This window comes from Dreissena polymorpha, chromosome 5 (assembly GCF_020536995.1).
Source record: "Dreissena polymorpha isolate Duluth1 chromosome 5, UMN_Dpol_1.0, whole genome shotgun sequence".
NCBI lineage: Eukaryota > Metazoa > Mollusca > Bivalvia > Myida > Dreissenidae > Dreissena > Dreissena polymorpha.
In genome coordinates this window covers 34,520,582-34,544,031 of record NC_068359.1, presented here as the reverse complement: position 1 = coordinate 34,544,031, position 23,450 = coordinate 34,520,582, and the positions used below count along the sequence as shown (strand labels likewise).

General features: G+C 37.0%; 1 protein-coding gene across 1 annotated transcript; it reads right to left on the bottom strand.

Moving 5' to 3' along the window:
- Nucleotides 1–8,921: 8,921 nt before the first annotated feature.
- LOC127881643 (uncharacterized) lies at nt 8,922–15,107 on the bottom strand. The gene has a single exon (XM_052429727.1). The coding sequence runs from the start codon at nt 13,145–13,147 to the stop codon at nt 11,657–11,659; it is 1,491 nt and encodes a 496-aa protein (XP_052285687.1). The 5' UTR covers nt 13,148–15,107; the 3' UTR covers nt 8,922–11,656.
- Nucleotides 15,108–23,450: the final 8,343 nt, after the last annotated feature.

Sequence of the window (23,450 nt, the reverse complement as noted above, 5' to 3'; positions counted from 1 at the left end):
TTACCGAAGTATATGGCATTATCGTTGACCATAGCCTCGGTAGTTAAAATATTATAATCTTCTTGGACGTTACCCCAGTGCGGCAGACGTTAGAAATGACCATAGATTAGACAAAAGCAGTTATATTTGCCTCTTACATATGGTCAATTCCTTGAAAGTCAGCAAAAGTCATAACCTTGCACGTCAGCAATTATTTCGAACCTCCCAATGGCCCTAGTCTTCCTCGTTACCAATGAGGCAATGGCCATAGCCTCGGACTATAGCCATGCCACATTATCATCGATTTCAACAATTGCCACATAATCGGGAATGAAATTCACAAAACAATTAAATTGACCTCAGAATGATCTTAGCCCAAATAAGTAGCAATGACCTGAATTTCTTACATTAGCAATTCCCTTTACCTCGGACGTTAGTAATGATCTCTTCATCGGACGTTTGAATGAAAATAGCCTCTAACTACATATTTACTTTAGAGTCTGACATTAGCAATTGTCACTTACAACGTTGAACGTTAGAAATCTCATTTACCTTGATCGTCACTGTGACCTTAGTATCAGACGAACGCAATGAACAAAGCCAGAGACCTCGCAATAACATGTATGCACGTTAGCATTAGACATATTCTTGGACGTTAGCAAGTATTTTAGCATCTTACCCTGTCATGACATGAACCTCAAACCTCGAAGTTCACAATGACCTTAACCAAGGACATAAGAAATGACGTACGACTGAGACGCTCACAATAACATGTTGATGTTAGTGATGACCATAGCCTCAAATTACATAATAACTTAATATGATGACGTTAGCTACCGTCATATTTATGTATTACCTTCGACGTTTGCACTGTTATTAGCCTCGCAATTAATTTAGACCTCAAGCGATAGTAATGACATTAGCTTTGGACGTAAGAAATGACTATCGACTCGGACTTAAGCAACCACCATAGCCTCGGACGTCAGGAATTATACTAATCTCTTACGTAAGCAATTGCCATTGAGTAGGACGTAAGCAATGATTGAAAGCTTACACGTAAGAACGAACATAGTCTCGGAGATAACAATAGCCCGGCCGTAACTATTAGCCATAGCCTCGCACATAAGCAAAGAATTAAGCCTCGGACGTTAGCAAGGCAATAGCATCGCCGGATAGCAATAAACATAGCATTGGACGTAAGCAATTACCTGAGTCTCGAGCGTTAGGTATGACCATATCCTGGGACGTTCGCATTTATTATAAGCTCGTACGTAAGCAATAACCATAGTTTCGGACGTTAACAATGACCAACGCCTAAGACGTAAGCAAGTCATCACCTCAGCATTGGACGTACGCAATAGCCTAAGCCTCGAAAGAAGTCAGCACGGACCATAGACTCGGTGGTAAGCTATGCCCACAGCATTGGATGTAATCAATGACCGAAGCCTCGTACGTTAGCAATAAACATAGTACGGACGTAAGAAATAACCTACGCTTTGATATAACAAAACGCCAAAAGCATCGGAAGATAGTAATGACCATAGTCCCAGACGTAAGCATTGATCTTAGCCTCAGAAGTTAGGAATGACCATAGTCTTGCATGACAGCGATTACAAATAATATAAGACATGCATCATTATACATGTGAGCACACCAAACAATTACTGAGTTGATTACTTGCTATTACCCTAGCATAGGCCGTTAGCAATGACGATAACCGAGGTCGACGAAAATGAACATATCATCGGATGATAACACCGAAACAAGCATCGGATGTAAGCAAAAACCCTACCGTCGGATGTAAGCAATTTTCCTAGCATCGGTCGAGTGCACTATACCTAGCCTTGGACGCAGTGTCCCTAGCATCGGAAGTAAGCAGTGAACCTTAAAGCGTTAGCAATATTCCTAGCATCGGATCTAAGCAATATAAATAGATTTTGTCGTTAGCAATATCCCAAGCATTGGACGTTAGCACTTGACCATGCATTGGACCTAAGAAATGTTCTAAGCATCGGACGTTAGCAATGTACATAGCAACGGTTGCAAGCCATGTACCTATCAACGAACTTAGCAATGAACTAAGCATCGCATGTTATATTTGTACTGAGTATCGGCCGTTATATATGTACTCGTACGTAAGCAATGCTCCTACCATCAGACTTAGCAATGTTATTTGCATCGGACTTTAGCAGCCATGTGCGTAAGCACAAACCCAGCATCGGACATAAGAGCACCGAGCATAGACGCTAGCAATATACCCAGCCTAAGAAGTTAGAGGTCATCAATATACCCGGCTTAAGAGGTTATTAATGTACCCGGCCTATAGAGTTATCAATATACCCAGTCTAATAAGTTATCAATACTCCCAGCCCTTGAAGTTATCGACTTACCTGGCCTTGGACATGTGCAATGTACCTTACCTTGGTTTAAACAACAAATCTAGCATAGCACGTGATGATTGTATCTAAACTTTGACGTCAATGTACCTAGCAACTGACGATAGCAATGTACCGTACATCGGACGTAAGAATTTTACTAAGCATCATACAAAAGCAACGTACCTAACGTTGGAAGAAAGAAATGCACCAAGCCATGGACTAAATGTGTTGTATCGGGCACAAGCAACGTTCCTTACATCGCACATTAGAAATCAACCTAGCATAGGACGTTAGCAATTTCTTAAGTTCATGTCTTTGTAATAAGCAATTTAGTGGCTTAAGGAGTGCTGATCTCAGACGATAACTTTGATCCTAACCAATCAACAACGCTAGTATCGGACGTTAGCGATCACCATAATTTAGTCTTCAACGAAAGAAATGACAATATTCAAGGGGCCATAGATATTAACAAATGCAAAAAACTCGGAGGTGAGCAATAGTCCTAACATGGGACCTAAGCAATAATCATGGCATTGGACGTAAGAAATTACCGCGTCATCTGAAGTAGAGAAATGAAGCAAACATTGGGCGGATACAATGACCATGTCATAGGATGTTTCCAAACACCACAGATTCGACGTAGGTATTTTACATAGCATAAGACATTTGAAGTGACCCAAGCTTTGGACGTAGACAATCACTGCAGCAATGTATATATATACATGTATATATGCATAACAGACATTAAAGGACGTAGGTAAATGTCAATTATTTTGGGTGTATGCAATAAAAGAAAACATTTGAAGTAGACACTTATCAAATATTGATTGATTGTATACAATGACCACATCACTGGAGGTGGTGAATAACCATGGAACGAGACTCAAGCAATGACAATAGCATTGCCCTTGGGCAAAGACCCTCACATTTTACGTAAGCAAAGTGGACGCAAGAAATGGCAATAACATTGGTCTTTAAAAACGATTCAAACATCGGACTTAGGCGACCAACATAAACGTGTCGATAGAGATGAGCACGGCATAGGGCATAAGCTTAAATTTTATCAAAACAATAACCTCAGACTTCTTGAATATGACCTTCGCATTTGATGCAATTCTTTATGTTCTGCGATCCCGTTGAAGCTGCATTAAGGTATTACCGTCCAATAGAGACACGGTAAGTATCAAATCACCAAGGTAGACAACTTCTGTCCCTAGAGCAAGATATCGTTTTTGAGTTACCTCCCCTATAATAAAACTGTCTACTGAAGGTTTTGTAATGTATGTAGCGTAAATATACGATACAAATCTTTGATACTTCATGTAGCGCTATGATTTAAAAAAATCATATAAATGTATTCATGAAGGTCCATGATAGCAAGGTACATACATTGTTTCAGATGTCTCTGTAGGTTATTCAAAACAATTAAGTGACACTGCGACACTTCATGATGATATGTAATGTTGCGAGATATATAGCTTTAAAGGAAGGTTTGCTGAAAAGATATAAAATTTCCAAAATAGGAAGTATGTTTTTGGTCAGCTCTATTCAGAATGATGTTTACTTTACCACAAAGCATCTAGTGTCGAGCGTAATGTGATACCTTCCGCCTATTTAAGTACCCTGAGTGCATAATTTTAATTATTTCTATGTAATTAAAGGGGCATTTTCACGTTTTGGTAATTTGACAAAATTTTTAAAAAGTTGTTTCAGATTCGCAAATTTTCGTTTTAGTTATTATGTTTGTGAGGGAATAATAATACTGAATATTTACCATGCTCTAAAATAACCACTATATGCATCTTTTGACGATTTAAAAACCTGAAAATTTTAAAGCGTTACAACGCGAAACGATTAAATGATTTGGACAGTTCTGTTGTTGTCGTTATATTTTGTGAAACTACGAGGATTGCTGAAATAAAGAATAAAATACACCAATCATTGTATGAGCAAGAATGGCCGAGAGGTTTAGGTGAATGAACGTTTACTCCAGGACTACAGGGGTCAATGGTTCGAGCCGTGTTAAGGGTTACTTTTTTTCTTTTTTTTTGTATTCTTTAAAACAAATTTACTATAAATTTTTAGATCCAAGATTGTTGATGTTTAGATTTATCAATATAAAGCATTTAATGACAAACTTCAAAACATGCCAAAATCTGTGAAAAGGCCCCTTTAAAGGAAAGAGAAACAGTATGCGCGTTTTTTCAGGGTCGAGTGAAAACTTGTTAAAATGATTATAAGCGTCTGACTATAAAAAATACATTTCATATATTGTGAACTTCTGGCGCTATGGACCGTTGAGTTTGAAGATTTAATTTGCGATAGAAAGTGAATCACAATGGAATTCTCTATCAAAATATTGTTTGCCCTATTCAAAACAAGTCAGCATTTTGGAGCGAATCGGTTTAAGTCCACATTTTGACAAATCTATTTCTTACATATGAACTGTTAGTCCAACTTTTTTTTTCATCCGATCTTGGTCAAATGTCATGAACCGCGGCGTAATGTTTATGAGATGATACATTTTTTGTAAAATTTTAGCAGAATTTGAGACCTATATATATATATACATCTGAAAATAAAAAAATAGCCGCTGATGAAGACCGTGAGGTCGAAATCTTCGGCAAAAAATAAATACAGCGTTTTTGTTCAAATACAACAAGGCTAATAGAGACTTTGTTATATATATATATATATATATATATATATATATATATAAATATATATATATATATATATATATATATATATATATATATATATATATATATATATATATATATATATATATATATATATATATATATATAACGACCTATGAAGATACTCGCGGTTTGCGTAACAGGAGCTATATATATATATATATATATATATATATATATATATATATAATATTCAGATGAAGCGGATATCAGATCAATTTTCAACTTCAATTACAACACACCCATTTAGCAATGCAATAAATTATTATCATCCAATCCATTTGCGTGCATGACTTAACATGTTTCACGTGAAGCGTGCGTCTGGAATGGTGTTGTTCAATCCATTAACGAACGCGTATAGTCGTCGTTCGAATTACTTAATGTTGATGGGAAATTAATGATCTGCTACGTGCAAAGATTCGCATTTATTTAGACCGAAAATTTCATTCAGTTTACCATTGACTTTAAAAATGTTTCCAGTGTGAACATAGTTCACACTTCAACAGCATAGATTTCGGCATTTTAGTCGGTTTCCCAACAGAAAACTGCAAATGTAAATTACTAAACAAGATTGCCATTGTGCGCTCGCCTCACTCAACACGATAAAGATACTTTATTGATAATTTTTTATGCCTGTTTATCATTTGCCATTCATTAATATGTAACTACAAAACCGCTCAGGCAATGCCTTTAATCATTATACCGGACATTAATGCAAAAATGAGCAATTCGTTATTTCGAGGCATTCGGTCTCTGATGAATGTCAACACTACATCCAAGGGTTCTACATCTTAATGGCAATATGGCAAGCAAAGTAATCGCAATCAATTATGAAGTTTTATTACTGATGTTATAATCTTGATAACGAAATACACAAATCAATCGTAAAACATCACAAGAACATTCCAGTATAACATGTGAACATACAGGTGACAAATAAGCCAATCCCTCTAGAGCCCGAATTTTAAAGGGATCTTTTCACGCTTTGGTAAATTGACAAAATTGAAAAAAGTTGTTTCAGATTCGCAAATTTTCGTTTTAGTTATGATATTTGTGAGGAAACAGTAATACTGAACATTTACCATGGTCTAATATAGCCATTATATGCATCTTTTGACGATTTTAAAACCTAAAAATTATAAAGCGTTGCAACGCGAAACGATTGATGAATTTGGAGAGTTTTGTTTTTGTCGTTAAATTTTGTGAAACTACGAAGATTGCTTATATAAGGTATAAAATACTTCAGGAATATGTACTCGGCGGAATAGCTCAGTAGGCTAAAGCGTTTTTACTTCAGAACTCTGGCAGGACTCCAGGGGTCACTGGTTCGAAACCTGGTACGGGCAATGTTCTTTTCCTTTTTTTAATTTTATTCTTGATTTTTTACTGGAGCTTTTACGATCCAATGTTTACATTTATCGATATAAAGCATTTAATGAATAAGTTAAAAAATGCCAAAATCTGTGAAAAGGCCCCTTTAAGATAAAGTGCAATATGTTGGTGTACTTTGAAAGACAGTCACATTACACATATTCCTGTGAATGAAATATTACAAGAAATTGTTTATTTTAATATTTGTCCTCACAGTTACCGGAACTATAGTTCCGCTTGTGTCAGAATTATAGTTTATTTATGTCGAGGAATATCCTAGTATCGCATCTGCTAAAACTGTCAGTTTAGATGGGAATTTCGCTTTTTAATCTCATAACTGTTTGGCTACTGTAACCATTTAGATCACTTATAAAGAGGACCACCTCAAGACAGCATATCAAGGTCACTCAATTTGCTCCATTGCAATAGGCCGAAACGATTTGTATATCGCCCCATTGGTGCAAAAAGGTACCATGTGCCTACTAAATTCAATGTCACATGGTACCTGTTAGTACCAAGGGTATATTTTTGACCAGAGTCACCATATGACCATTCTTATTAAGTATTTCGAATTGACCTGGTGGTTTCGGCAAATGTTATTTAAAGACAATGTAGGCACACGACGGACGACAGTAGACGGACAACTGTCTGGCTCAGAAGATCGGTTGCTTTCAAATGTGGAAATAGAAGCAGCAACGCCATGAAACAAGGTTTCAACGTTGTAATTATTAATTAAAATCATTGTGCAATTCCAACCTGGATCTGCCTGGCACTACCTACGTACACCATGAAAACGTTCAACCTCCATCAAAACTCAGGTTATTGAGCGGAAACAGTTGTTGTTGTCTACCGGTATTTATCTACAGTGACCTTGACCTTGATAAACTGGCCCAAAGGCAATACCATGCTAGTTCTGCATCTAAACTTCAAATGCACTTAATTTCAAAATAATGCTTCCATAACGACTTAAGTTATTGATGATAACCCGTTTTACTACTTTATTACAAATGACATTGACGTTTACATTTCTGGCCCACAATTGATTTGCGAGCTTGGCATGCATGTAAGCTACATACACACGATATTTCAGCATAACATCTCAATCCAAACTCAGTTTTTTATTTGACTTGAACCTGACTGGCATCAAATTCAATTCAACGCTAGGTCTATTTCTTAACCCATTTATGCCTAGCGTCTAGAAAAAGGCTTTGGCAAACAGCGTAGACCCAGATGAGACGCCGCATGATCAGTGTCTGCGCTGTTTGCTTAAAGGAATTTCTGTAAGAAATATTCTAAATATAGAAATAAGTATACTAGGCGTCCCTAATTTTGGAAATAAATTGATCCAATTTTGAAGGATGGGAGAGTCCACTAGGCATAAATGGGTTAAGGTAAGCTACCTACTAAAAATATGAGTATACCGCATCCGCTGAAACTCCAGTTATTGTACAGAATCTTTCTACTTTTAGTAACGGCAGCATTGGCGTTGAATCGACTGGCTCGAAATGCAATCCAAAGCTATGTCTACCTTTAAGCTGGCTATATTCAAGGTTGCACTAAATCAAGCAATGCAAACTTTAGTAAGTAGCCGAAAACCTTGGCTGTTTTCCTATTTTTATTTGGCCTAGACCCGACCGGCCCAAATTGGTCTTTATGTACCATATATACACACAACGTTTCAGTGCAATACCTGCATCCAAATTTAAATGGAAACCGATTTTTTTGAGAATTTTAGTAATAGTGACCTCGACCTTAACCAAACTGGTCCTATAAACCATCATAAGCAAAGTTTCCTGCAAGCATGGGGTAACAATGTTACCGACCGGAGACCACCTGTCCCCCCGCCCCATTATAATAATCAGAATCAGTATATAACTTATGCATTTTCCACACATTGACTGCAATGTCACTCTGATTAGAATTGTTTAAATATGTGTTTCAGTAAGAATAATGAGTTAACAATCCAAACACAATTCGTAAATTCGTTGATGCACGGCTATAATCAATATACTTAAATTATTGGTCGCGAGTCTTCGGGCCACTTCAATTGTATTGTTTAAGTACATGGACACTTTTTGTGAATGCATTATATGTCGCCGAATTCGGTAGGTATATGGAACCCGACACGCTTTTCTATCATCTATAACAATGAATGAAAATTACAACCATTAAACTCGCTTATTATACTAACCTCAAATATGCGTTCACTTTAATAGAATGGTTTTCCGTCAATGAACGATTACATTCTGTCTTCATATATTGTCCATCGGTCGGTTCTTTAAAGTTCAGATAGGATAACTGCTTCGACAGAAGGATTTTTTTTCAATCGATTTACCATATTAATGCGTCACAGTTATTTACAAAACATGCTTAAATAGGAATTACATACAGAAAACAGTTTCTCGCTATGTGCCTGTCAAGCTTAAATCCGAAATATCAACGAAAAGACGTTGTTCTTTTTACATGTATTTTTATAATAACTGGTATAATAAATAAAGACACGATTTGGTGTAAATATAGAATAATATCAAACACATATAGTTTAAACAATATAAACGATACATTTCAAGACACATGTGATACACGTATATAGGGCTATTAACACTAAAAACACGCTTTTTTCCAGTAAATTTCTTGAGCAAGTAGGCTTCCCAACATTGTCTTCAAAGAAACGTTATTTATTTCGATTTACATAGATTACAGTGCAACTTTTTTGTATTTGTGTAACATTGCAAAAAAAACTACAACTTATAAACACAAGGCCATAGATGGCCCTAGATCGCTCACCTGAGAAATACAATTTAAAAAAAGATTTTGTTGATGAATTGTAAATAAACCACGTGACTATCAGGGCGTGACTTTAACTTAATTGGCATTATTTGACCATGTGTAGCGAACCATAAATGATACGGTGTTATAAACATTTAAGTCAGTGCGCTTCACAACGTCGATATTGCAACAATAGACTGAGCAGTTATGACCACAGGTGCATCATTTAAACAAACGCTGTATAAAACCAATCTCCGATGCTATATTCCAAATTTAACAACTGGTATTTTCAAGAAATAAATAAAAAAAACACAACCTTAATGAGTCTACACAAACAATGTTTTCATTGGATCGTGGCAAGTGTTGACCGAAATGAGTAATCAAAACAAAACTGTAGAAAAATCACTCGAAAATGTTACAATGTTAACTTCTTGTTATTGTTTATCACGACTGGTTTTCACAATGTTGTTTTTTCTCTTATATAATATATTCATAGCTCTGGCGACCTACACACGAAGCAAACAGGAATAATTGCAAGAACAAAAATGGACACCCAATGATCATTCCTGTACGTTTAAGTGACCATACACAAGCGGTTATGGGCCCGTTTTAACCAACCCATTCAAAGACTTACGGATACAGACTAGACATAGAACGGAAAAAAAACGCCTAGCGTTTCAATATATACGGAATATTACGCTAGTCAATTGTTCCTCGTGCTTGTATCAGTCGAGTGGCTTGTGTGATGACGTATCTTACGAGAGGCGGATCCTCGGGTGACATACGAAATAGCGCAAGCCACAAGACTGATACAAACACATGGGACACTTGACTAGCGTAATATTCCTTTTATTATATACAACTTTGAATCATTTAATTACAAAAATGAGTTTAAGCGTTCATAATTAAGAAAGAATGCCCTTATAATGTTCTGCATTCAAAGTGACGTCATTAAAAGTAGCCCGGCTAGTATGGTAATACGGAATTGGAAAACTAGCGAGTAGCATAATACGGGAATTATTTTTGTGCAGTTGAGTCAGAATATTGACTTAAGTATATAATAAATATACAGACAAACAATGGTATTAATGTCCATATCATAATGAATGAAATGAATGAAGAATTATGCAGAGAGAGGCAGTAAATACCAAATTTGACTCAAAATATAAGAAGGCTTGAATATTCCAATCGTTTGGTGAATACAAGCCCAGAATGAGATGTCGTTTATATGAAATTGTTGACGAACGATGTTCAAAAGGCAACCACAAAAAAAAACTCACTATAAGCAAGTTGTGCACATGTGAGATAATAAGAAAAAAGTAGTATACGTTATCAACATAACTATTTTTATGAAAGAAAATTAATATTTTATCATATACTATCCTTCTTTATTTATAAAATGTACTGATATGGGGTTTATTATAGTGGGTGGGATTGCGCTATTTACTTAACACGTGTAACTTTAAAATAGTATAAAATACCAGCAAAATACACTCAGAAATAGATGTGATAAATCATGCGGTTTTACGCGCAGATTATTATAATATAGTATAAGAAAGACATTACAAATTATATGGTCGATATAATAATGTCCAAAGACATTTATTAGTTCAGTCTCACACCAATCAATAATATCACGTTCATTTGTACAATGTAAGATATATACCGGTAATATCACGTATAATCAGTTATATCACAAACTACTTGATAAGTACATACAGAAAGCGTATATATGTGTACATAATAACCAAAAAATCCAAAATTATCTAAAGACTTGTTGCAAAGATATTTGGTTATGTCGTGCAAAAAAAACATAGATAGTAATGCGTTGCCCGATTTATAGGACACACAAAGGCTACTCTCCACGTGCACTATCCTTGAAAAGTTATTTGAATTATAACGTTATACGGCGAATATATGAGCCTTGTTCTAAGAAAACTGGGCTTAATGCATGTGCGTAAAGTGTCGTCCCAGATTAGCCTGCGCAGTCCACACAGGCTAATCAGGGATGACACTTTCCGCTTTAATGACATTTTTCGTTTAAATGAAGTCTCTTCTTAGCAAAAATCCAATTTATGCTGAAAGTGTCGTCCCAAATTAGCCTGTGCAGTCCGCACAGGCTAATAAGGGACGACACTTTCCGCCTTAATTGGATTTTTACGCACATGCATTAAGCCCAGTTTTGTCAGAACAAGGCTCATATAATGATACACACGTAATCTTACGCCAACCAAGTTACCGTAAACATTTTCGCCACAGCTTTACGAGTAAGGCCCTGGCAAGACAAATTCGTTTTAAAGTATCACCATACCCGTTTTAAAGAAATGGAATAATTATAAAGATTAAAGTTTGATAAGCATGACATTTTGATTTTTGACCTTGTGATTAATTCACAGACTAACACCATAGCGGACAGTTACCAGACATTTTATTCTGTTCAACACACACACACTGACGTCACGTATAATCCGGCTCAGTTTCAATCTTATATCTATTGTATTCGTCTTCGTGATATTCCGCCACTGGGGTATCGTGTTTAACAACACTGGAAGGGAATTCCGTGTATTGGTCCCTGTTTGTTTTATCCCATGCGTTTGACCTCGCTTTCACCCCTGACTTAAGATCCGCTACCGGCGCAGTTCGCGCGTGCTCGATCTGGCGACACATGACGTCATAACTGTACGTGTGAACGGGCACCTTGTTGGCCTCCCCAGCGATCACATCTTTCTTTGGCGCCTGCAGCGCAGATTTGATCTCAAAGCTCTGTGTATCAAGTTTCGTTCCCTTCTCCGAGGAAAGGGGCTGATGAGATTTGCAGTACACTGACAAATCGAACGAGTCTATCTGACTATGTGTGAAGTTTTTTAGCGTAAGATTGGTATTGCAATTTTTGCATTTAAAACACGTTTTATGGTACACAACGCCCTTGACGGGTCCCAGTTTTTCCATCGGATAGACCTTTTTCAAACAGGTATAGCACTTGTCTTGCGGGTACCGAGTTTCCATTTTTAGAGGTTTGTTTTTTATTTGCGCCTGTCTAGCATCACCGTTCATTTTCCTCGGGGACCCGTTAGGCGACAGTTGTTCGGATAGATCAGCCCAGATTCCGCCATCGGGCGACATAGGACCGGAACTGCCCGGAGAACCTGGTATCGACGCGGACGAGGTGCTGCTTTTACGTGACGGGGGTTTAATAGGCGGCGGTGAGGAGACGCGTTGTCTTGGGCGTTCACCCGCGTAACGTGAGCCATTGGGTACGTCGGTTGGATGACTTGGTTTCTTCGGAACTCCCGGGGAATCCTGCGGTGTCGACGCCGCCGAGGAACTATAGTTGCTGCTAGAAAAACTGGAGTCTTTTGGTCGATTGACATTGTGCAAAGGAAGGCTGTCAGGTACATTGTTAAACCGAGTCGTTTGATTATGAGAGTGGTTGGTCATTGTATTGATATTCATCGACGTATTAGGATAAGCCATGTGATTATAATCCTCGCTTACAACCGAACTTGGCACATTCTGTGTCATTGGCACGGGGCCATTAATGCTGACGTTCAGGGGAGAATTGACCGGTACATGTGTTATAGGCGATCTGAGCAGAGGCATCGCGGCAGTCGTCGGCATCATGGAGTAAACGTGACCTTGATCGTTAGCCGGCACATGGGACCTGTACATATGGCCCATAGGAGCGTAAACGGACGCCGGGGGACTCATAGATGACGCTTGGAAGTTTGACACGTACGGATCAAGTCCCGGCAGTCCGGCATTTGAGTTCTGTAGGGTCGTCTGCGCTAGCTGCAACTGCAGAGCCTGTATCTTCTGAGCGTTAATCTGCTTCAATAGCATGATCTGCTCCGGCGTCATGTTCTGTATCGACTGCATATTAAGGGGGGATTGAAAATCCCCCGAACTACTTAAATCCATATTGGAGTAAAAATTCCTGTTAGGATCCATGTTGACACACACGGGTAAACAAATAAATACCTTTAGTATTTTCGTGAAATCCCGTTTGCTTTTCTCAACAGGTATCAGATTCAACAGTATATTAATAGAACTCTAATTTCGTGGTAATAACGTACGTGATCCATTAAAATATTGTTCCAGTGGTTAAACAAGTTTGATCAGTTTCATAATTCAACGACTTTATCGACTAAAGCACATTCTTTCGTGCTTCGCTTGCTATATTGGTTTTCCTGTGTTATTCCATATGCTTAGGTCCGTTTGCAAGAAAATGTATTTTTCGTGTAGGGTGTATCTAAGCTTGATCCCAGATGAAAACTATTGTTATGTGACAGGTATCGTGTTCGTTATAAAAATTAGGTCGACATGTACATTCCAGTCTTTGGATAGTTCATTATAGAATAATTAATACATTCGAATTTTTTTACAGACACTCGGTAGCACAAGTCACATAATGAATATTTGTTGTTGTTGTCAACATATGTCATACGCTGACCGTCTGGTATGTCGACAGGAACTAATATTTCATACGAAACATCGCTGCATACATAGGTGCACCGCCAATGGCTCCACAAATTAATTCCAATAGTTAAACTGCCCACAAAACACGTCAAGATACATTTCAATAATCCAGATCGATACTCGTGTTGAGTATTCACTTCTAGAAACGCAATCAGCCTGGAATTCAGCGAGTTCCGAAACAGATGTACTTTCGTCCGACACTAGTTTTATGCTTGAAAATAGCTGGTATTTAACCACTGTCAACGTCCCAAAGCGGTCAAAGCGAATAGTAGGCACGTAAGTGGGCAAAGTAGTATTTTAAATAAACTCGGTGGTTAGCTGTGGGTACACGCTTCACTGGTAAATTATAAAGCTATAACATACGACAATCCGTTTCGCACTGGGCGAGATTTTATAATAATAAATATAGGCTCTTTAGTAGAGGAATGTAGGTAGTTATAGGTGTATTCGGGTGTACACAGAATTGCGTATGGAAAATCGAATTATCCGGGCCGTCACGTCCCGCTCTTGTGAATGAACATAGAAAAGAGTAAAAACGCTTTTCAATTATCTGGTTTATGGTAGTCCGAGTATTGTAAACGGTATTAAAGGGATCTTTTCACGCTTTGGTAAATTGACAAAATTGAAAAAGTTGTTTCAGATTCGCAAATTTTCGTTTTAGTTATGATATTTGTGAGGTAACAGTAATACTGAACATTTACCATGGTCTAATATAGCCATTATATGCATCTTTTGACGATTTTTAAACCTAAAAATTATAAAGCGTTGCAACGCGAAACGATTGAATAATTTGGAGAGTTCTGTTTTTGTCGTTAAATTTTGTGAAACTACGAATATTGCTAAGGTATACAATACGTTAAGTAAGTATACTCGGCGGAATAGCTCAGTAGGCTAAAGCGTTTTTACTTCAGGACTCTGGCAGGACTCCAGGGGTCACTGGTTCGAAACCTGCTCCGGGCAATGTTCTTTTCCTTTTTTTAATTTTATTCTTGATTTTTTACTGGAGCTTTTACGATCCAATGTTTACATTTATCAATATAAAGAATTTAATGAATAAGTTAAAAAATGCCAAAATCTGTGAAAAGGCCCCTTTAAGGATAATGCACTGCGTGTCACGATGATATTCTCTTTTGTAGGCTTTTGTCAGGAGAGAATTTTAATATTTATACCCGATTGTCAAGGGACAATAGGCGCTTTTTCCAACCAGCAGTATTAATAATTTAAGCGCTTAATTATGTGTGGTAAGCAGTTGAGCGGGTATACTATCGTATCATTATGAAACCGACAGACATACTGTTGTGTGCATGAAAAACTTCCCATTTACTTTATGGAATCATTAAACAAACACACGGTCCAAAACAACATTAAATCTACTCTAGTAAACCGCCTAGTTTCAGCCTAAACTCGATTTTTGCTAAGAAGAGACTTTCTTTAAACAGAAAATATCATAAAAGCGGAAAGTGTCGTCCCTGATTAGCCTGTGCGGACTGCACAGGCTAATCTGGGATGACACTTTACGCACATGCATTAAATCCTCTTTTCACAGAGCACTGCCCATATAAATCGTCTGTACCTCCATTTTTCCGAAGAAAACATGCAAACGTTCTTTTCCGTGACGTTCTCACGGCAAAACAATTGAAAACGATGTCGACTTAATTCATAAACGTTGAGTGAACACTCCGAGTAACGTCACATGTGTTGAATAATACTATGAAAATATTATGTTAATAAATGCAAATAAGATGCAAAATTAACTAAAAAATAACATTTTTGTGACATAGAACATCTATCGCTGATGTGTTTTTATACCGCGCTGCATAATTCTGAAATAATATGGTCGTCAAGATTGCTTTATTGCGCGTTTTAGCACGTGCATTTTTCTAAACAATGGCTTGGAATTTCCGGAACTTCGTTCACATCGTTCACGGCATTAGGTTCTACCCATGGCTTGTTACAGGATAAACCACGCGTATACAAGTGAACACGTTACAAAGTCTCGTAAAGAAATGCTAGTATCTTAACCCTTTCAGTGCGGGAACCGAATTTTGAAGGCCTGAGCAAACAGTTTGGATCCTGATGAGACGCCACAAAACGTGGCGTCTCATCAGGATCCAAACTGTTTGCTATTCTGATAATATTCTTTGAAAAAAATCAAAGAAAATGCTAATTTTAGAAATTCCGCAGACGACATTTTTGCAGACGACAAATTTCCCAGCATGCAAAGGGTTAAGAAATAACAGAATGTCAGAAGAATGTGTCTTAAGGCGTTGACATAACACAGTCACCGTAATGATACAATACGTATTGAAATGACAGTATTGTGTCAACTGTTGCATTGACACTGTTAACTGTTTTTAAAACATTAAAAACCGTAAATGAAAAACCTATCGATCCGCACCATCGGGCCATTATTTGTATTTCAACGACTGTGAAACATAAATAACAAAGTTACAATATTTTTTCAATAGTATCATATTAACACGCGGATTTAGTCCTATTTTAATGGTTTATTGTAATACATAGCTCACAATTGGGTTCAATCAAAAGCATTATGCGTGCAAACAAAACAAGTGTATATTTTTTGTTTGGGTATTTGACTTTGCGACTTTAAATTATTTAAGCATTTGGAATGTTAACAAACCTGCAAACATAAAAGACGTATTTTCACAGTAGATATAATGTCCCTCAGAGCCAAGTTGGGTCATCCATTGTCAAGAATAGGAGAGAAATCTTATTTTGCACTGTGGTTTAACTATCAATTGTCTACTGTCTAACTTATAACCGTAGTCAAGCTATCAAATGCAACATAACAGCTTTATGAAGCTGTCTAAAGCCTAAAGATAAACAGTTAACCGTAAATAATAATTTTTAGTAGCTATGCCGTATAGCCGTTTTATTTATCGCGGTTGTTATAACTAGTAGGAGGTCTTACTGACCACTGTTGTTTTGAGGTCAATTCTAATGAAACATTTTTTACTCTGTATGATTTAGATAGTAGTTATACCATCACATGTAAAGAGCAAGCTCACAAGTATGGGTCATGTCACAAGATACAACTAGTGACCTGAAAATCAATAGGGGTCATCTGCCAGTCATAATCAATGTACCTATGAAGTTTCATGATCCTAGGCGTAAGCGTTCTTGAGTTATCATCCGGAAACCATTATACTGTTTCGAGTCACTGTGACCTTGACCTTTGACCTAGTGACCTGAAAATCAATAGGGGTCATCTGCCAGTCATGATCAATGTACCTATGAAGTTTCATGATCATAGGCAAAAGAGTTCTTGATTTATCATCCGAAAACCATTTTACTGTTTCGAGTCACTGTGACCTTGACCTTTGACCTAGTAACCTGAAAATCAATAGGGGTCATCTGCCTGTCATGATCAATGTACCTATGAAGTTTAATGATCATAGGCCTAAGCGTTCTTGAGTTATCATCCGGAAGCCAATTGTTGGACAGACCGACCAACCAAGGGACCGACCGACAGACCGACCAAACAATATACCCTCCTCTTCTTCGAAGGGGGGCATAAATATGTAAGTGGAGCAGGAGTAATTAGACATCATCTTGTTACTAAGAGGAGTTACTAGCATAACAAAAATCTGTAACCAACGTCATTGCCGACGCCAAGATTGGTAGAAAAGCTCTGCTTTTTTTACGAAAGGTTAACCCAAAAACTATCTGCTCAAAAGAACTAAAACAATAATAAATAACAATATTGTGTCATACACAATGCTACCCCCCACCAAAAAAAACAACAAAAAAACAACAACAACAACAAACAAGAGGGCCTGAAAGGCCCAAAGTCGCTCACCTGAGATAGCAAGATATTATTGGGACAAATCTTCTGACCAAGTTTCACAAAGATCGGAAAATAAATGTGGCCTGTAGAGTGTTAACAAGGTTTTACTATAGCCATATAAGGAAAATGCCCCGCCCCCTGGCAGCCATGTTTTTCAACCAACCCGCATCATTTTTGATCTCGTCCAAGATATTATCAGGATGGATCTTCTGACCAAGTTTCATGAAGATTGGACAGTAAATGTGGCCTCTAGAGTGTTAACAAGATTTTACTATAGCCATATAAGGAAAACTGCCCCCCCCCCCTTGGAAGCCATTTTTTTCAAGCAAACATAATTATTTTCAAACTCATCCAAGATATCATTAAGACCAATCTTCTGACCAAATTTCATGAAGATTGGACAATAAATGTGGCCTCTAGAGTGTTAACAAGGTTTTACTATAGCCATATAAAGCCATATAAGGAAAAATGCCCCGCCCCTGGTGGCCATGTTTTTAAAGCAACCAAAACCATTTTCGAACTCATCCAAGATATCATTGGGACAAATCTTCTGACCAAGTTTCATGATGATCAGAAAATAAATTTGACCTCTAGAGTGTTGACAAGGTTTTACTATAGCCATATAAGGAAAATAGCCCTGCCCCCGTGGTGGCCATGTTTTTCAACCAACCGGCATCATTTTTGAACTCGTCCAAGATATTATTGGCATGAATCTTCTGATCAAGTTTCATGAAGATCGGACAATAAATGTGGCCTCTAGAGTGCTAACAAGATTTTACTATAGCCTTATATAGCCATATAAAGAAAAATGCCCCGCCCCTTGGAGGCCATGTTTTTCAAGCAAACGTAACCGTTTTCTAACTCATCCAAGATATCATTAAGACAAATCTTCTGACCATATTTCATCAAGATTGGACAATAAATGTGGCCTCTAGAGTGTTAAGGCCCCTGGCGGCCATGTTTTTCAACCAACCAGCATCATTTTCGAACTCGTCCAAGATATTATTCGGATGAATCTTCTGACCAAGTTTCATGAAGACAGGACAATAAATGTGGCCTCTAGAGTGTTAACAAGATTTAACTAGAGCCATATATAGCCATATACAGAAAAATGCCCCACCCCTTGGCAGCCATGTTTTTCAAGCAAAGGTTACCATTTTTGAACTCATCCAAGATATCAGTGGGACAAATCTTCTGAGCAAGTTTCATAAAGATCGGAAAAATTAAATGTGGCCTCAAGAGTGTTAACAAGGTTTTACTATAGCCATATAAGGAAAAATGCCCCGCCCCCTGGCGGCCATGTTTTTCAACCAACCAGCATCATTTTCAAACCTGTCCAAGATATTATTGGGATGAATTTTCTGACCAAGTTTCATGAAGATAGGACAATAAATGTGGCCTCTAGAGTGTTAACAAGATTTTACTATAGCCATATATAGCCATATAAGGAAAAATGCCCCGCCCCTTTGCAGCCATGTTTTTCAAGCAAAGGTTACCATTTTTGAACTCATCCAAGATATCAGTGAGACAAATCTTCTGAGCAAGTTTCATGAAGATCGGAAAATAAATGTGGCCTCTAGAGTGTTAACAAGGTTTTACTATAGCCATATAAGGAAAAAATGCCCCGCCCCCTGGCGGCCATGTTTTTCAACCAACCAGCATCATTTTCGAACTCGTCCAAGATTTTATTGGGATGAATCCTCTGACCAAGTTTCATAAAGATAGGACAATAAATGTGGCCTCTAGAGTGTTAACAAGGTTTTACTATAGCCATATAAGAAAAACTGCCCCGCCCCCTAGCGGCCATGTTTTTCAACAAACCGGCATCATTTTCGAACTCGTCCAAGATATTATTGGGATGAATCTTCTGACCAAGTTTCATGAAGAACAGACAATAAATGTGGCCACTAGAGTGTTAACAAGATTTTACAATAGCCATATATAGCCATATCAGGAAAAATGCCCCGCCCCTTGGCAGCCATGTTTTTCAAGCAAACGTAACCATTTTTGAACTCATCCAAGATATCATTGAAACCAATCTGCTGACCAAATTTCATGAAGATTGGACAATAAATGTGGCCTCTAGAAAGATAACAAGGCAAATGTTGACACCGCACAACGGACAACCCACGACGGACAAAAAGCGATCACAAAAGCTCACCATGAGCACGTTGTGCTCAGGTGAGCTAAAAACAACAACAGCAACAACAAACTAAATCATGCGTAACCTTTGAACAAGTTATCATCTGAAGAAAACTGTAATCCACTTGGACTTACTCACATGATAGACAGGCATGTATAAGAGTATTCTGAAATTCAAACATCCAGTTAATTGATCCTATTACATCCAATCAACCGCCTGTAAACCAGAAAATAATTAAGGATATCTTTCAAAACAAACTACAGAAAACATTCTGTGAAAAGTCCTGGGGCCATTAGACTTAAAATCATAAGTTAATAAATGTAAACTTAAGTTCCAAATTTCATTATAAGATAATTTGAAAACCACATACTGTTGAAACAACTTGTATGTGAATCCGTTTGACTAAATGGCAGTACATTATATGATAATTGGTAGCAAATTAACAGTTATTTTGAATGTAAATGTGGAATAAAATCTTCTTTTTAAGGGTATGATTTTAAATCTCAGAAAATGTGTATGTAATAATACTCTAGAGATAAAACATTTGCCGCACATGACCCCTCGCCTTCCATGTTGTAAATTTAAGACTACTTGCCTGACCTATCAAGTAACCAAATAAAAAATTAATTTACAACAATACGATGTGTACATTACATTTGAATACTATGTAAAGCTATTAACATTTAAATTCTTCTATTTCCAATTTGTTTTTATTAGTTTTGGGGAGGGAGGGGGAACAGGTGTTTCAATAACATTACAATGTTATACTCTGAACAACTTTCCTTTCACTGAGGTTCATACAAAAAAGTGTATACCCTCATAAATATATTTGTGAACAAATAAAGGCTTAGAATATAATTTGCTGTCAGTGTCTTGAAGTTCATTCTTACAAATTGTATTATAAGTAGCATGTTTCATCAAAAACTTTATATAGAAATTTTATTTAACAACTTTTCATCTAATAAAAATGACCAGCAGTAAAGAGTGCATAATGTAGAATATTAAATACAACTAGGCCAAAACAACAAATATTTTAACCTTATACCTCATACATTACACACAGAAACTATTATTGTTACAAATAATGTTTTTGTGTAATAAATTACTCAGTTTAAGACAGAGCACTGGTTTAAATGTCTTGTCGGATATTTACAAGACAAAAAGTGTGACATGTTCTAACTAAGATTATTTGCTGGAACCGAATTTTGAAGGCCTTTGCAAACAGTTTGGATCCAGATGAGACGCCACATTCTGTGGCGTCTCATCAGGATCCAAACTGTTTGCTATTCTGATAGTATTCTGTGAAAAAAAATCGAAGAAAATACCACTTTTCGAAATTCAGCAGACGACATTTTAGCAGACGACAAATTTCCCAGCATGCAAAGGGCCAAGATTGATAGCCTTGTGATGTGACAAAAGCCATGTCCCCAGGCAACAGTTGACAAACTAGATACACTCAAAGCATGCTGTTTTCGTTTGTAACATTTACAATGTCAACTTACCATCAACGCAAGTGTTGTAATTATTACTATATAGGTCACAACTGGTAGCTGGTACATGAAGCGCTGTAGCAATAAATTTATAAATGATGATTTAGAAACCGAACAGTTTTGAATATTAAATCTGATTATTAAGATACTAGCATATATATTTTCATAGCTATCTTTACAAAATACTGCTTTCACACCACAAGTTGCCAGAAAAATTATATTCCCATTATTTTCTAGATTGTTTGTTTTTACAAAGAACTATAATACACATTCTATATATACATAGGTCTTTGGTTTTTATCATGAAAATATGGCATACAGTTTTGTTTCAAAGGAAATCAAATAAGATAAATACAAAGAAGTTTTTATTTTATTTTAATGGTATATAAAACAAATATATATTAATATAAATACAAAATATATAACAAGAGCACTGCCTTGCAGGTGCAGACCGCTCATCTATTTTTCATTTTAAAGGTGAAGGGACCTATCTCAATACTTAAATCAAAAAAGATGGAGGGGTGGGGTGGAGAGGGGTGTATAGTGTGGGGGTGTGGTCATTTAAAACAATATCTTCCAAAAATAAGAAATAAAAATGAAAAAAAAAAAAAAAAAAAAATGGGAGGGGGGGGGTTCTTGGGAGGAATAGTTATACAGTCTTTCAAAAATAAAATAATAAATAAAAAATAATAATTTTGTAACCATGTTTAAAAAAAATAATTTTTTTTTGGGGGGGGGGGATATAGTGTGAGGGTGTTGTCATTTATAAGATGATTTATAAGATGATCTTTCAAAAATAAAAAAATAAAAATTACTTTTTTGGGGGGGGGGCATGGGGGATGGTTTGGGTGGACAAGAGCAGACCACTGTATCAAGGAAAAATACCCCGCCCCCTGGCGGCCATGTTTTTCAACCAACCGGCATCATTTTCAAACTCGACCAAGATATTATTGGGATGAATCTTCTGACCAAGTTTCATGAAGATCAGACAATAAATGTGGCCTCTAGAGTGTTAACAAGATTTTACTAAAGCCATATATAGCCATATAAGGAAAAATGCCCTGCCCCTTTTCAGCCATGTTTTTTAAGCAAACGTAACCATTTTCGAACTCATCCAAGATATCATTGAAACCAATCTTCTGACCAAATTTCATGAAGGTTGGACAATAAATGTGGCCTCTAGAGCGTGAACAAGGCAAATGTTGACGTCGCACAACGCACGAAGGACAACGGAGGACGGACAAAGGCGATCACAAAAGCTCACCATGAGCACGTTGTATATGTATATAGTCAAATAGTCGGAGGTTAAGAGTCTGTCTTGTGTCTATCCCACTGGAAGCGCTGCCATCTGTGTGATATTAACCCTTTGCATGCTGGGAAATTTGTTAGCTGCTAAAATGTTGTCTGCTGTATTTCTAAAATTAGCATTTTCTTTGATTTTTTTTCAAAGAATACTATCAGAATAGCAAACAGTTTGGATCCTGATGAGACACCACGTTCTGTGGCATCTCATCTGGATCAAAACTGTTTGCAAAGGCCTTCAAAATTCGGATCCAGCACTGAAAGAGTTAAAGAACACAGGCCACCAATGTACATGCTATGGAAGAACACAGGACTGGGCTGTATTCACTTGAATTATACTGTAAGAGTAAGTCAATGTTCCATTCCATGTGTTCCATATGTGCATGTATAATACCACATCTAAACAGATAACATATTAACCCTTTGCATGCTGGGTAATTTGTCGTCTGCTAAAATGTCGTCTGCTGAATTTCTAAAATTAGCATTTTCTTCGATTTTTTTTCAAAGAATACTATCAGAATAGCAAACAGTTTGGATCCAGATGAGACGCCACGTTCTGTGGCGTCTCATCTGGATCCAAACTGTTTGCAAAGGCCTTCACAACTCGGTTCCCGCACTGTAAGGGTTAATACAAATTTATTATGACCGGAGAATGTTTATTTTAAGTATTTTTGTGCAAACGCAGTGTTAACACATGACATATAGGATGGCCATGAAAATCAAGTCAGACTAACAATTATTTCCAACATGCTCTTATGAATTTAAATTGCCCTACATTTTGTTACTTTTATACTCCTTAATATGTAAAATGCATTAAATATCAAAAGAATTCCAGTTGCTTTCCATGGTAAACATTTCATACTTTCAAAAACTTAATTTGCATAAACCACCTGTTGAGGACTAATCCATAAACATCAGGGCTGTCCTAAGATGTGACAAATGTTGGGTGTTCCCCCAGCACACTTTGAGTGCTTACACAGGCGTGTCCTAATGCATGTAACCTTCCCAACAGCATGTTGTTGAAATGTAGGT